Below are 16,113 nucleotides of genomic sequence, written 5' to 3'. Positions count from 1 at the left end.
CAGTGGAATCCTCAGAAACTCAGCCATGGGTGGGGGGTGGAGTGGGGAGGGAATGTCTAGAATGGACAGACAAGGTAGGAGGTGGGCTGAGGAGACTGACCCAATCAGTTAGCACATCAATCAATCCCTGTCCCACCCACAGCTCAGCTTTTCTGAATGTCCCAGGAAAGGTTTATAATTAAGCAGATGGCAGCAAGTCATGGGACCTACTCCCTTCCAAATCCCTGCAGAATTTTGTCATAAATCTTTGGTATCAGCCATGAGCTGCCCACTGCCACTGGCTCTTCATTTCCAGGGTCTTCAAGGATCTCAGGGTCAAAAAAAAAAAAAAAAAAGGATCTCAGGGTCTTCTCTACTCTCCCCAGGAGAACTAGCTCTTGCCTGAAGAGAGGCATCCTCCTCATCCTCCTCCTCCTCCTCATAGATGGAAAATGTGGGCAGAAAATGTACTGGAGTGCTTTTAGGATCAATGCTGTAGGGAAGTGAATAAAGCAGGATTAGTGTTGGAGGGCCATCCACAGCAGACCCTTCATCCTATGGGACTGATCCAGCTTCCATTTCTCTCTTAGCCACCCCGCCTCCCAACTTCATCATCTCATCCACCATTGCAGACATGATTTTAGAGGTGACTTCCCCCACTTGGAACTTGGCCCCACTTCCCTGCAATCCTGTCAGCCCCCTCTGGCTTCCCTGTCCCTGGGCCAGGTTCTGCCTTCCTCACCCCTACTTCCCCCACAGGGCACTCATCCTGGCCCAATTAAGAATGTTGCCTAGATTCTAGCCTTCTGAGTGGCTCAGGTGCTATTGGAACCCTTGTCTTGGACGAGTAGATTAATAAGAAAACTAAAATGATCATCCAAAGAGAAAATGGACTGAATAAATGGAAACAATTTACAGAAAATGAAAATTAAATAGCTAATATATTTAAAATGTTAATAATTAAATAATATGTACCATATTTATAAGGTTCAATCTCATTAGCAATCAGAGAAATGAAAATCAAACATACAAACTCAAAATTTAAAAAGAATATCACAGGGGATCCCTGGGTAGCTCAGCAGTTTGGCACCGGCCTTTGGCCCAGGGCGTGATCCTGGAGTCCCGGCATGGAGCCTGCTTCTCTCCCCTCCTGTGTCTCTGCCTCTCTATGTCTATCATGAATAAATAAATAAATCTTTAAAAAAAAAAGAATATCACAGAATGTACAACTGGAGAAACAGGAAGTCTTATATATTATTTGTAAAATTACTAACTGGTACACTCGTTCTGGACAGTAGACTGACAATATAAATCAAAATTTTAAAGTGGCTTAGCAATTCCACATCTCGAAAGTTACCTTAAAGAATGAATGGGACAAGTGTCCTGAGACATGTGTGTTTACTGCAGCAATGTTTATTACAGTGGAAAAAACATACACAACAAAATGTGTTACATCCACATAATGGAATATTCTGCAGCCATTAAGAATGATGATCTCGGCCACTGTGACAGCTGACGGGCTGTGGATCCTGGAAGTCAGTCATGGGGGCCGGGTGCAGAGTGCAGATTCGCCAGCCCTGGCTGCGGGGAAGCCCGCCGGCCAGTAGCCGAGGCCAATGGAGGCCGCAGAAGTCTTGGGAAAAGAGAGCTTCTCATCGTCCATCTCTTCCATCTCTGAAGGTCAATTTGGTGCTGTGGTTGGCTCTACCCAGGACGTTGTCATGGATGCGGAGTTCCAGGTACTGCTGAGAAACCTCATGGACAGATACTACCAGGAGGTAGAGAATGAACTCACCTACACACCCGCTTGTAATGAATACCTCTCTTTGGTAGAAAAGTACATTGAAGAACAGCTGCTGGCGTGGATTCCCAAATTCAACAAGGTGGCTTCCATAGCAACAGCACAGCACCGTGAAGATGAGGTGGCCAATGACCTATTCAACATGCTGTTCACATTTACGGACTTTCTGGCATCCAGATGTTTCTGGACTATAGAGCAGAAAAAGAAGGCCAAAGGCTGGCCTTAAGCAGTGGTTTAGGAGTGACTTCATTGTGCAAATCATCTCCCATGGCCCCTTCCCCGGAGCAATCTCTAGCATCAGCTCCCACCTGCAGCAGTGGCGGCCTCCTGGACAAGGCGGGAATAAGTCAGGAGAGGCTTCTGCTCCCGGTGACTGGAGAACACACCTGGAAAGGCTGGCCCCGTTTTACAGGGGTTATTAACACCAGGTATTGATGGGTCAGAACGATAATTTCCTGAGGCTCCCAGGATGTCTTCTTTTCCTCTTCTATTCAGTAAGCCCTAGTTCTCCTGCCAAAACAGACACCTCTCTCAGGTGCTTCTGAAAGTCAGACGGCTCTGGGACAAGACTATGTCAGGCGTTCCACCTAGAAGGCCCCTGCCCCCAGAATACATGCTCCTGTGACAAGTAGAACAACACAATCACAAACCCTCCCTGTTCCAAGTACCACAGGCAGGCTTTGCATAAATCTTCCCCGTGCTCACAGCTCTGGTTGAGAGTTTCAGTCCTTCAAACCCAATGGCCCACCTGTATGGAGATTTTATTTAGGAATTTTGTTGTAATTGTTTTGGGTTTTTTTAGATTTTATTTATTCATAAGACACAGAGAGAGAGAGAGAAGCAGAGACAGGCAGAGGAAGAAGCAGGCTCCATGCCAGGAGACCGATGTGGGACTCGATCCCAGGACCCCGGGATCATGACCTGAGTGAAAGGCAGATGCTCAACTGCTGAGCCAGCCAGGTGCCCCTATCCTTAACTGCTTTCAGCATCTATTAAATACATAAACAAAAACAAAACAGAAAAAAAAAAACATAAACAGCTGCCCTTGTCTTCAGATTTCTGAAACTCCTCTATATTCAGCCCACCATTATGGGAAAATCAGAACTAGTCTTGGCTGTGGGAATAAACTAAAAAAGGATGTCTTTTACCCAAAAGCTACATATGAAAATCAACTCCTAGACTTAAGTTTGCAGTTCTTTTATCATTTTCTTCTTCTGGTCCTGATGTAGTACCACTGCTGCAAAAGATCTTTTTTTTAACAAGAATCATTTTGGGGGTAAAAAATTTTTTTTCTTTTAAGTAGGCTTTACACCCAGAGTGGGGCTTGAACTCACAACCCTGAGGCCAAGAGTCACATGCTCTACCAACTGGGCCAGCCAGCCACCACTAAAAAAAAATACTTTTTGTAGATTAATACTCAGACTAATCTGGTAGGTTTAATCTTAGAATGTCTGTGATTGGGACGCGTGAGTGGCTCAGCTGTTGAGCATCTGCCTTCAGCCCAGGGCATGATCCTGGGGTCCCGGGATCAAGTCCCACATCGGGCTCCCTGCATGGAGCCTGCTTCTCCCTCTGCCTGTGTCTCTGCCTCTTTCTGTGTCTCTCATGAATAAATAAATAAAATCTTTTTTAAAAAATGTCTGTGGTTACCTACTTAAAGATCTAAGTATTAAATGGCTGTAGTTTTTAATTGTTGGTGCTATGAAGGCAAAAGTATTTTCTTCTTTGGAGTTACTGTTTTATTGGACACCAATGAATATATACTGTATGCTGAATATAAACTAAAGTCATCCTTTCCGTATAGCATAGTAAGTATTTATGCAGACTCACTTAAAATCCTTTCTTGTATAAATCAGCTTTTAGGTTTTGGGTTGGAATTAGGATGAGTTTAGTAAAAATGTGATTCTTCAAGCTGTGCCTTCCCACCTCTATTCTTCTCCCTGCCAAAGTGACATTCACTGGTCTAATGCAGTCTGAATGGAAGGGGGATTCCAAAAAGCTTTAATAATGCTCCTCTGTCTGGCTTAAGTTTAATTAAAATGTTTGGTAGAATATTAATGACCAGAAAACATGTATGCCACACCTCTACAAAGAAGGAAAAAGGGACACCTGGGAGGCAGCTGAGCATCTGCCTTCTGCTCAGGGTGTGATCCCGGGGTCCAGGATTGAATCCTGCATCAGGCTCCCTGCGTGGAGCCTCCTTCTCCCTCTGCCAGTGTCTCTGCCTTCTGTGTGTGTGTCTCTCATGAATAAATGTTTTAAATCTTGTTTTAAAAAAGGAAAAAATGTAGTTTAATCCCCAATGTGTACCTTTGTGGGGTTTTTTTAAGTAAAAATAAGAAACTGAGGGGCACCTGGCTGGCTCAGTGGGTAGAGGCATGTGACTTGATCTTAGGGTTGTGAGTTCCAACCCTATATTAGATGTGGAGCCTACTTTTAAAAAAAATAAAAGTCTGCACTGAAAAGTAAAATAATGATCTCCATCTATATTGGTTGTTGTAGAAAGATATCATTTGGTAAGTTTCTTCCCAGCCAGACTATAAACCCCATGAGAACAGAGATGACATATGTTCTCCTCTCTATTCCTGAGCCCAGCACAATATCTGGAAAATGATAAGCACTCAGTCTAGTTGTTGAATGACTAAATGAATGAATTCCACAATAGATTAGGTGAAAAACCAGTTTGTAAAGCAATATGTATTGTTAAACACTTTATTCTGTAAAAGAGGATACATCTGCCTGCACCTATCTCTACGTATGTGTGTGGGGGGAGGGTGTGCACATGCATACACATAGGGAAATGTCACAGGGAGATGGAATTATAAATCATCTTTTTATTTTACTTTGCTAAATTTTATGCATTTTTGCTACAGATATGTGTTGTTTTTATCATAGAGGAATGATATAGATCTTCCTATAGAGGAAGATCTTCAGAAGAAGAGGGAAAAAGTAAGAATAAAGAATAAAAGATAGGGGCGCCTGGGTGACTCAGTAGGTGAAGCGTCCAATTCTTGATTTCAGCTCAAGTCATGATCTCAGGGTCGTGGGATCAAGCCCCACATTGGGCTCCACTCAGCACAGAGTCTGTTCAAGATTCTCTCTCTCCCTCTCCCTCTCCCCACACTTCTCTCTCTCTCTCTCTCAAATAAATAAATAAATAAAATCTTTTTTAAAAAAAGGAAGAAAGGATAAAGGATAGAGAATGAAGAAGCAGTTGCCTCTAGGAGACAGATTGTTTAATCCTAAAGACATAACTGGTAGGATTTCAAGCTTCACTTTGGGAAGGCTCCTGTCACCCCTCTGGCCATTCCGTAAGGTAAATACCTATTCTGCATATCCTGGCTGCCTTCAAAAGCAAAAAAGTTGCCAGAGCTCTATCTTCACATGGGAGATGAATATGAGGGATTCTTAATGACGCAGAAAGCTCAGGACTGCCAGCTTCCCATATACTTAGAGACATTTGATTCTCTCCAGCCTCTAGCTTGGACCCAAAAATGAGGCCCTCACCTTGGAAGCTTCCCTGCTCCACCAGCACATGGTTTAATCCCAGCCTGTGTCAAGAATATAAAACATGATGCTAGTCCCAGAATTCTCCTGGTCTTTGGTCTGGATATCTCTTCTACAACCTTGCCCTTCCTCCAGGTTGCCCAGACTCTTCTTGCCAGGCCTGCTCCAGGCTTCCTCTCCAACACGCCTTGATCAACCCCCTTTCTTGATTCCAAGTATCCTGTAGTCTTTCATCACCTCCCTCTGTAACCCCCTCCACCATCTCTCCTCACAAGAGCTCATAAGAAGTTGCCAGGCTCTCAGTGTCAACTTTCAGCTTCATCCTGCCTTGGAGTGTGGCCTATTCCAGGCTGCGGGGAGGGAGGTCTGGCTGTCATGACTCTCTTCATTTTTTCAGTTAAGCCCTAAGTATTCGCTGCATGCCCCAGGGCCCTGAAGTAGCACCCAGGAACAAGCTCTCCACACATGGAATGATGGAAAAGAGACTGAGCAACCATCCCCAAACTCTGCTGCTTCAGTCTGATGAGAGCTGGCTTAGTCCAGTGCACTCAGCCTCTACCCAGGAAGTTAGTTAGGCAACAAAGGAGCAGAGCATCTGGGGTGTCTTCCTAGGGGCTGGTGATGTTTCTTGTAATGTCTCCTGCTGGCTTGTGAGAGCAACAAACCAGAATGGCCTCTCCTGCTCCCACAGTACCCAGAGCTGTGCCAAGAGTAAATGGGAAAGGGGGCTACCTTCTGCCAGCAGGCCTTGAAAAGATAGGCAAGGATTTATTACACTTTCAAGGATAGGAACTTTAAAATTAGTATCCTCCAAGGCTTGAGATCCAACTGCTGTATTTTGGAGATCAGATGAGGTGAGTGTAGGAGATTGGATCAGGCTCGAGAACATGGAGACCAGGTCCTGGCACTCTTCTTGGCCCATCAGTTAGTGTACAAATGACCTCTCATTAGTCCAGCTCTGATCTGACTTATGGGTGTGGGGAGATAATGTATGATACACAGTGACTTACACACCAGAATGTTATCACGCTCAAAGGCACGAAGATGGGATTGAATTGGGGCGTGGGGAAAGGAACAGAGACTCCACCAAAGCTGTCCATTCCCCTGCTTCCTTCAGTGGCTGTCTCATTGTCCCTCTCCTCCCTAGGTTTGGGTTTCAGCTTTCTAGGAACAGCCAGGAAATGCCAGTGTAAGGGCAAGTATGCATCTTCCTCAATCCTAATTTTATACCCATTTGGAGTGAACTCCACTAGTGGCTCTCTTACTCTTTCTCTTTTCTGAAAAGCTAATTTGGAATGGAGAACTGGGCATGCATAGTTCTGCCCCTCCATCTCTTAGGATCTGACTGTTCATAACAAGCTGATGTTCTGCTCTCCTATCTCCCATGAAGGGCCTCACCCCTTAGGGAAGGCCATGATGGCCCTATGTTGTGTCTGCCCGGGTGGGAAATCTAGCCTAATCCTCAGGTCCTGTATTCCTTTGTCTTACTTTTTAGTTGGCTCACAATCTGGTCAGGGAAAAGAGGGTGTTATGCATTGATCCCTCCAGACTCTAGGAGCTGCGTTTGCAGCAAGAGAATTCACTGTCTGGCTGACATGAGAGCTGGAGCAAAGGAACCGCAGGCCGAGTAGAATCTATTCTCTTGATGAACTGCAAAACCTTATTTTTCCAAGACTGGGTCCAAGAGGTCAACTCAGAGGCAAAGAGGATGGATGGGGGTGGAGGCCCCCACTTAAGCAACATTAACACTCTCGGACAGACCTATCACAAGAACCCAGGCAAATGGATAAAGGAGAAGACACGACTATTGAGTATCCTTTATACCCACCACTGAACTTCTGGAAGACCACCATCCACACCTGATTTCTCTCCACTCTTGAACCTCAGCTTATTCTATGACTCCTTGAATGAAAGCCAAACACCCGAATGTGAAATACAGTGCAATTTATTGAGAAAAGAAAGTGCAAAATAATCATCACCAGAGCATCCACAGCTGGGGGAATTAAAGGGGCAGAGGTAAGTCAGGACATGATGCCCAGATGTGGGGAGGGCACCCTGAGAACCAACAGTCCAAGAGAACTTGACCATTCACCTTCTAGCACCCCCCTCCTCAGCGGGGCTGAAACATGCCTGCTTCAGACCATCAACTACCATCATCTCTGAGAGAGAGAGATGGGTCAGGGTGGGAACAGACCAGGCTGGGAAGGCCCATAGTTGTTTGGGCTCACGTACTGCTACCATCTTCAGGAGCCATCATAGGCTCATCTAGAGGCACCACCATCTGGGATTAGCAGTTGGACCTCCCTGGCCTAGGAGAGGTCGTGGGGATGGAGGAGCCAGGAAGAAGTTCAGCCCCTTCTCCAGGGAACTTGAAGAAAAGCAAGGTGGAGGTTGGCATTTTTTGATGCCAGGCAGAGTGGGAAGTGCTGTGGGCAGGCCGAGAGGGATGCAGGTGGGCATGGACGCTTAACCCCAGAGGATCACTTGGAGCAGTGCTGGCTGGAGCTGGTGGTCTGAGAGAAGCGGATGTTGGTGCTGCCTCCACTGCCAGACTTATAGCTGCTGCCTCCTGAGGTCTGGATGCCACCAGAGCTGGAGCCAATTCCACTCTGGCTCACAGAGCTGCTTCCTCCGCTGCTGAGCCTGTTCCCGCTGCTGCCACTCTGGTAGCCCCCGCTGCTGCCGCTCTGGTAGCCCCCGCTGCTGCCGCTCTGGTAGCCCCCGCTGCTGCCGCTCTGGTAGCCTCCACTGCTGCTACCGCGGACTCCTCCGTAGCCTCCACTGCTGCCTCTGCTGGTACTGCCGCCTCTGTAGCCACCGCTGCTGCCACCACTGAACCCTCCACGGCTTCCACCAGAGCCACTGCTTGTGCTGGTGACATTGCTGACCACCGCTGCGGAGAACAGGCACTCAATTTAGGCAAAGACCTGGGTTTGGATGACAACCCTACCCTGCTTGTTGTGCAAATTTGAGAAAGATGCTCAACTTCCCTGACAAGAGTGAGCCTGGCCTTCTAGTGTCCCCCAAGAACAAGAGCCAGTAGCATCCACAGAAATTTCTGGTTCTCCAACTTAGGGAACTCCCCAAGACCACAGGCATTTTAGCTTTGGCGTTAGAGGGTTTCCCCACTTATGCTAGCAGGGGAGTGTGTGACCATGGCCCGAGACCCTAGCACTGTTTAGTGGCCTGAACTCCTTGCATAGGCCAAGCTTTCCTGCTATAGGTCAGTCAGTGAGGATGTCTCTGGTCACCCGCTTTGCAACCCAGGGAGAACATTTTTGAAGGGAGACTTACAGATGCTCACAGCACTCTGACATTCTCCAGACATCCTAAAAAGGAAGAGAAGAAGATGTGGGTTATTTCCGCCATGAGTCATTAGCCACGGAGCTGAGGGTTCATAACCCTGGGAGCCATGCCCCTATGTGCCTCACTAGGAGTCAAGCCCCCAAAGGAAGAAAGGCTATTCCAAGAGTCTTCATGACCACATCTCCCCAGGAAAAGAGGCTGCTCTGGGGGAGTTAAGATGTTCAGGAGCTTCACCAGCCATCCTGTTTCTCCATCTGTCCATCCTCTTCCCCTTAGTTTCCAGAGAATCTGTTCCGGGCTGACTGCTCAACACCTAACCCCCAGTTGGTTAGCCCCTCAGTGGTTTATATGGGTAAAATGTGAGAAGAGCTGACACCCAACACATGATGAGTCTGAAAATGTCCTGCCCACACAGCCCTTCTTCTTGTGCCTCGTTCTTGTTTATGGAGCAGGCATGTCCACATGCCTGAGCACACATGGAGCATGTCTGTGCACCTTGCCACTGTGTGCCTTACTATCGTCAACCACTCTGTCTTCGTCCCACAATCCCCGACACTTATAGCACCATCATCACTCCCACTCCTTTTCATAGAGACTTATATAAAATCCTTAAGTTTCCTTCTCACACCTGAGTTCTGCTTCCTCCCTCAGATTGGGAACTGCCTGAGGACAGAGACAATGCAGGATGCTTAGAGCAACTAGCTAGTCAGCAGAAGGATCTCTCAACCCTTGATAGTTCTTTGGCATTTGATATCCACTCACTAAGCCCTTATCTGCTACTTGATACTGTGCTATTTTTTCCAGAGTATGTGTGCATCAGCCCCTTTCCCTATGGACAGCCGCAGGGGTGGAAAGCTGCAGGACTGTCTATACTGTGCTGTCCAATATCCACATAAAGCTATCTAAATTTATTAAAATTAAATTAAGTATAAAACTAAGTTCTTCAGTTGCGCTCGCCACAAGTCAAGTACTCAAGTGACTAATAGCTACTGTCTTGGACAGCACACAGAACATTTTGTCATCTCAGAAAGTTCCAGTGGACAGCACTATAACTTTTGTCATAACCCCAAAGCACTTTTCCTTACTTATTGCTCCTAAGGAGGATCAACAGACCTATGTAATACAACATCGATGTCCTGGTAAAATGGAGAATTGGACGATCTTGATTGACAAAAAAAAAAAAAAAATGATGGCACTTGAATGCTAAATTCTGTCATTCAGGAGATTCCTTACTCTTTGTCTGAGTTGTCCTCTCCAATCATCTTGCTCTCTTTCTTTATTATCAAAGGTCACTCTAAAATCTTATCTGGAGAATGCTGACCCCACATGCTCTCTCACCTGCACTCTTCGCCCTCCAGCAGCTTCCTGTAGGTGGCTATTTCCACATCCAGCGCCAGCTTCACATTCATCAACTCCTGGTACTCTTTCAGCAGCCGGGCCAGGTCATCCTTGGCCTTCTGCAGGGCGGTCTGCAAGCCCTGGAGCTTGGCATTGGCATCCTTGAGCGCCATCTCCCCACGCTGCTCAGCTTCAGCGATGGCTGCCTGCAGGTTGGCATTCTGGGGCAGGGAGAGGTAGGAGACCGATTAGCATAGTGACCAAGAAACAAACAACTGATCTTTCCTGAAAACTTTCTTCCCCGTTCAGCATCCCTCCATCCCCTACCTTAGAAATTGCAATTGCACATGGCCAGAAAACAGAAGTCCATTTTGCAATTGGTCTATTTATCTTTAGCCCATTGAAATTAACTCACGTCTCATCAAGATAAGAACACTGATTTGCTAGTAAAGGTAGTAGTGGTCTAGTAACTGGCTCTTTTTTGCAAGACTGTTTAAAACTCCCTTGCCTCATTAATCACTTTATTCCAGTGATACAAATTAGCCATTGAGGTTTTGTGAAGTACATGATAAATAGTTCGCTGAAGGCAGATTCTACTGAAATTGTTTAAGGCCATCCCTACAGTTGCAAGATTTGCTGGGAAAGCCAGAATGAGCAACAATATCTCCTTAGGGAGCTTTCCAAGAATCCAATTCCAGAAGGAATCTCTGGGAGAATGGACTCTCCCAGAGACTGCTATCCCACATGTGACACCATGAAAGGACAGAGAAAGCATGTGACAGAGGCAGTTATTGCTTCTCTTTCTCCCCAAGGCCCAGAAGACCCTCAGCATCTCTCCATTAGGTCCAGACCCACCTGCTTCTTAACATTCTCAATCTCAGCCCGCAGCCTCTGGATCATCCTGTTAAGCTCCACGATCTCACTCTTGGTGTTCTTCAGGTCATCCCCATGCCTGCCAGCAGTGGTCTGAAGTTCCCCAAGCTGACAGAAGAGAAACCAATCAACATGGTTTTGCAGTGTTAGAACATTCTTGATGAAGGTCAGCAAGACCTAAACCTAGAGGATGGGGGCAAGGAGAGGGCTCTCACCTTGGTCTGGTACAATGCCTCAGCCTCGGCCTTGCTTCTCTGGGCAATCTCCTCATACTGGGCCTTGACCTCGGCGATGATGCTGTCCAGATCCAGGCAGCGGTTGTTGTCCATGGACAGGACCACAGATGTGTCACTGACATGACTCTGCATCTGAGACAGCTCCTATGGGGAACATGATCATTTTCACCATCCCTTGGCCCCAGAAGATGCTGGGAATGAAGAAGTCCAAGAATCTCCTACCAGCAGATATATCCCAACAATGGAGCCAGGAATGAGATAGTTAGAAAAATAAGCTTGCATTTCAGGCCCCATCCCGCTATAGCCAAAAGGCTGCTAGAAACCATGTTAAAAGAAAAAGTTAATGTGCAAATATAATCAGGTTGTCAGCCTGAGAGTATCAGCCAGTGAGCTCAACTGTGGGGTTTCCATGGGACTGCAGTAGGGAGGAGGAGTCTGAAGGAGCTAGCTATGGTACTGGTTTAGGAGCCAAAAGGAAGGTGTAGAACAAAATGGACAAGACAGAAGGAAAACAAAGAAGACAGAAAGGGACCCTGGCTCTATGGCCCAGGTCTATGCAGGCTGGGAGACCTAAATGAGCATTTCCCTGGCAGGGCATGGTTGAGTTCTAAGCCCTGTTGCTGATTTGGGGGTGTTCTTCTACTTGACTATCCCCTAAACTCCTACTTGGGAAGCATGTCTGGGAAGATGCAGAAAAGAAGGCTCTGGAGCTTGGCAAACCAAGGAATCAAGGAATCACCATCTCATAGAGGGTCCTCAAGAAGTTCAGTTCATCTGTCAGGCTGTCCACCTTGGCTTGCAGCTCCGTCTTGGTCATGTACGCCGCATCCACATCCTGCAGGGTATAAAGGCAGGAAATCAGAAACCCAAAAGAATGACCCACTGCCCCTCCATCACTCACAGGTCTTTCCTAAGCCTTTGTCCCTCCTCCTTGTCCCTCCCCTGTCCTCCTCCTAATTTCCACTCCTCACTTTCCCTTTTAAAAGAAAATCAAAGCGGTTTTCTTCCCTTTAGTTGCCTTGACCAATTAAACCCTGATGCTTTAACAAAATATAAACCATATTAGCCAGGCATTGGAGTAAGGGTAGAAAATCACATTTATTTAACATGTGACTTTGGGTTTGGGATATTATATTACCAACCTTCTGAATAGAAATGAGGGTATTCTTCTCACTACCTCATCTTTATGATGACTGGTTAAGTAAGCTGCAAGTATTGGATGATTGTTATTATTAATAACATCCAGGGTACACTTGTAGGCTGAAAACCTTGATTAATGCTACACATAAAACCTTCATTATTAGTTCACATTACTAACTGATTAATTAATTGCAGTAACATTGTAAGATGTTTTCCTCATCAACAATGTATTTAGAGCAACTTCCTTCATTTCCAAAAACATAAGGAGAAACGTAAAATCTACACGCAGCATAGGGTCCCTGGGCCCCAGGGCAGCTGACTCCATGGGGTTAGTGCCCAGAAATAGAGCCTCAACCTGCTCTTCCCAGTTCTCCTACCTTCTTGAGCCCCACAAACTCATTCTCAGCCGCATTCCGCTTGTTAATCTCATCTTCATACCTGGGACAGAGAAAAAAAAAATGAGGATCCCAAACATGCATGTGGAATCCCCTCACCCAGAGACAAGACAGCTTCATGGGCATGTGACCTAGGCAGTTACACGGAGCTCTGACTGAGTTCAGAAGGTCCTCACATTCATTCCATCTAATGGCTCTGCTGGCGCCATCTTGAAATTCTTGATAATTTTTTAACAAGAGCCTTGCATTTTCATTTTGCACTGAGCCCCCAGGATTATGTAGCCAGTCCTGCTTAGAGGCCTTTCAGAGCTCAGGCCACTGCCTCAACCTTCTCTGCGAAGTCTGGGAACAGGCTGAAGTGTGGGTAGGCAGGGTGGGGGAAGACATCAAGGAAGCTGACTACTTGCCTGACTCTACAGACATCACAAAGTGCAACGTGTGTATATGAGATCCAGAGAGGTATTTGCTCAGAAGAGGCTTTCTGCCTCTGTTCTGTGTCTCTTCCCATTAATTAGAGCTGCTTCTTACAGGAATTTAGGAAAGAATAAACTCTTGTCTTCCAAATGCATCAAGGTTATGAGACCTCTACTTGTTAATGACTATAATCTCCCACCCAGGGTCTAGATCTCATAAAGATTAAAAAATGGAAATGGTTCCAGGAGGAGAGGTTCCTGGGCAATGTCAATCCGAGTTGCCACTGGATTCCCAGAGCTCACCACAGAGCCTGGCACAGAGCAGGTGCCCATCAGGTTTGTGCAGTTGAACCAGAATGGGGCCTCCCCAGAGCAGGTATGCCCACCACTGTGAGTCCTGAGCCTGGGGATGTCTGGAACTTCCTTCCCACCTCGAGAGGCCCTATTTGCCTCTCATAGACCTCAGAGGGTATCAACTACAACCCCGAACATGCAGGAGACTGATTGAAGCTCCAGAAACAGAGTATTGGGCACATTGAAAGAGTACTAGACCATCTGCCAGGAACCCCTGGGAACTATGGGGACTCAGACTCCTGGGACATGCCTCACACCTACTGATTCAGAATATCTAGGACTGACAAGCTTCCAAGGTGACTCCTATGCACAGTAAGTGTGGAGCGCTCTCCATCCCAAACAGCTTTTAACTCTGGGAGGATTCTCTCATCCATCGAGGCTAGTATAGAAGGGGGTCTGCCTGGATCCTGAGAAATCTGTCATAATCAGCCACTTAGAAGTCTCAGTCCCCACCCTCTCACCCCGTTCCACTCAGTCACACTTCACCCAACAAATCCATCCAAGAGTATTGACTGAAGGTATAGTCTGGAACAGTTAAAATCTTAAATTGGAGCTACGCCTTCCTGTTAATCCCCCGGAAGGGGAAACTCCCCAGTTGGGGCCCTCACTTCTTTTTGAAGTCTTCCACAAGGTCCTGCATATTCTTCAGCTCTCCTTCCAGATTTCCTCTCTCCCCTAGAGCCAAATCCAACTGCCTGCGCAGGAAGCTGATGTAGGATTCAAAGAAAGGTTCCAGGTTGTTGGGTCCTGAGCCAGCTCCTGTGGTCTGCTGCTGGAGCAGCTCCCACTTGGTCTCCAGGACCTTGTTCTGCTGTTCCAGGAACCGCACCTGTGTTAGGTTAGAAAGAAAAGGAGTTAGCCTCTTGAGTTGAGAAAGTGGAATCATGCGTCCCAAAGAGTGGAAATGTGGCAATGAACCTAGTTCAATCTGTAACACCCTCTGGGTTTTGTTCTGTTTAACTGAGAAGGATGAGAATGCAGACGAGACAGAGCCACAATGTGTTGTTGACTCTATACCCACTATTTTCACTTATTCTAAATCATTTAATCCTCACAACCACCTATAAAAGAGATGTGATTATCCCCTGCGTAGATAAGGAAACAGAGTCTCTAACACATTAAGTTGCCCAAAGTGGCTTGGATACTAAGTGACCACGCTAAGAGTCACCGCCGGCACTGCCCTAGTCTATGGGAATCCTTCAGAACACAAGTATAGAAGGTCAGCGTAAATACAGTTAATTGTAATTATTTTTTAAGTGAAAACTTTACCTTCCTACAGGCAGTGAAAATAGTCAGCAGGATCTAACTTTTCCTAAGTTGTTTCACGTTTTCCCTAGTTGCTTTCCCTTTCAGTTACTCAGCTTATAGCTGACCTGGGTTTAACTTCAAACCCCAGGCTCATTCCCCAAGATCCAGCACACCCTTCCCTGCCCCAGCATAGACAGCTCAAATTAACATCGGCTGGGGCACCTGCGTGGCTCAGTGGTTGAGCATCTGCCTTCGGCTCAGGGTGTGACCCCAGGGTCCTGGGATCGAGTCCCACATCAGCCTCCCCGCAGGGAGCCTGCTTCTCCCTCTGCCTGTGTCTCTGTCTCTCTCTGTGTCTCTCATGAATAAATAAATAAAATCTTTAAAATATATATATCAGCCAATATATATATAATATATATTTTTGATATATGTATAAAATATAAATTTATCAACTACAACATAGCACCATTTGGAAAGTAAGTCAGTTGCCAACACTCATCACTGAGAGGCAGTCCCAAGATTCTTACTAATGCAAGTTTGATTACCAACTGGTTTAGATTGTCAAGAAGCTGCTTTTCAAGAGAAATTGAATGTTCTCTTGAAAACATGGACCCACACTTAGTTTTCCTTAGTCCTATCCCTAGAAGGAAATCAGAAGCTAAAATCCCTTTCTGTTTCATAGCTGGGAAAACAGGGCCTGAAGAGTAAAACAGACATGCCTGCTGTCTGAGGGGCCCAAGACAGAATCAGGACAAGAAGCCAATACCCCCGCCTGTAAGCCTGGCGGATCCCACCGGCATCTCCATGTACCAACCCCATGAGCAGCCCAAACCCTCCACGGCACCTCTGAGCTTTGCCCTCACCTTGTCGATGAAGGAGGCAAACTTGTTGTTGAGGGTCTTGATCTGCTCACGCTCCTGGGTCTTCACTTGCCCGATCTGGGGGTCGATCTCCACATTGAGGGGCTGCAGGAGGCTCTGGTTGACAGTCACCTCCTGGATTCCCCCGGGGAAGCCACCAGGACCACCAAAGCCACCAGGACCAAAGCCACCAAGGCCACCAAAGCCACCAGGACCAAAGCCTCCGGGCCCACCAAAGCCACGGGGCCCACCAAAGCCACCAGCTCCACCAAAGCCACCAGCACCTCCTCCAAAGCCACCAGCTCCTCCTCCAAAGCCACCAGCTCCTCCAAAGCCACCTCCTATTCCTCTGCCACCACCAAAGCCACCTCCATAGCCGCCCCCAAAGACACTGCCACTGCTGCTACGCCCTCCCCCAAAGCCACCAGCCCGGGAGCCACCAGCCACGCTGATGGAGATGCTCTTGTTGCCACCCAGGCTGTAGAGGCTGCGACTGCCGAAGCCTCCCGCTCCACCCCGGAACCCGCAGGCCCCTCCACTGGCTCCCCCGGAGCGGGCCACACTGCTCATCCTGCTGCTGCCTGAGACCACGGCGGAGCGGCCCGAGAAGCCCTGGCTGCCGCCACCAGATGTCTTGCAGACTTGTCTGTTCATGGTGAG

At 47.1% G+C, this 16,113-nt stretch overlaps 1 protein-coding gene and 1 pseudogene across 1 annotated transcript; one reads left to right on the top strand and one right to left on the bottom strand.

Moving 5' to 3' along the window:
• The first annotated feature begins 1,595 nt into the window (after nucleotides 1-1,595).
• On the top strand, nucleotides 1,596-2,215 carry LOC140616929 (ADP-ribosylation factor-like protein 2-binding protein pseudogene; annotated as a pseudogene).
• A 5,054-nt stretch (nucleotides 2,216-7,269) lies between these two features.
• LOC140617033 (keratin, type II cytoskeletal 2 oral-like) lies at nucleotides 7,270-16,113 on the bottom strand. Its single transcript, XM_072797818.1, has 9 exons — nucleotides 15,457-16,113; nucleotides 13,951-14,171; nucleotides 12,558-12,618; nucleotides 11,780-11,875; nucleotides 11,020-11,184; nucleotides 10,787-10,912; nucleotides 9,932-10,152; nucleotides 8,582-8,616; nucleotides 7,270-8,180 (listed from the first exon to the last, which is right to left on the bottom strand). Exons 1-9 carry the CDS (start codon nucleotides 16,105-16,107, stop codon nucleotides 7,768-7,770), a joined length of 1,989 nt encoding a protein of 662 aa, XP_072653919.1. The 5' UTR covers nucleotides 16,108-16,113; the 3' UTR covers nucleotides 7,270-7,767.

This window comes from Canis lupus, chromosome 25, assembly GCF_048164855.1.
Source record: "Canis lupus baileyi chromosome 25, mCanLup2.hap1, whole genome shotgun sequence".
Lineage (NCBI taxonomy): Eukaryota > Metazoa > Chordata > Mammalia > Carnivora > Canidae > Canis > Canis lupus.
Note: the sequence above shows the minus strand (reverse complement) of the source record. Positions and strands in the feature narration are given on the sequence as shown.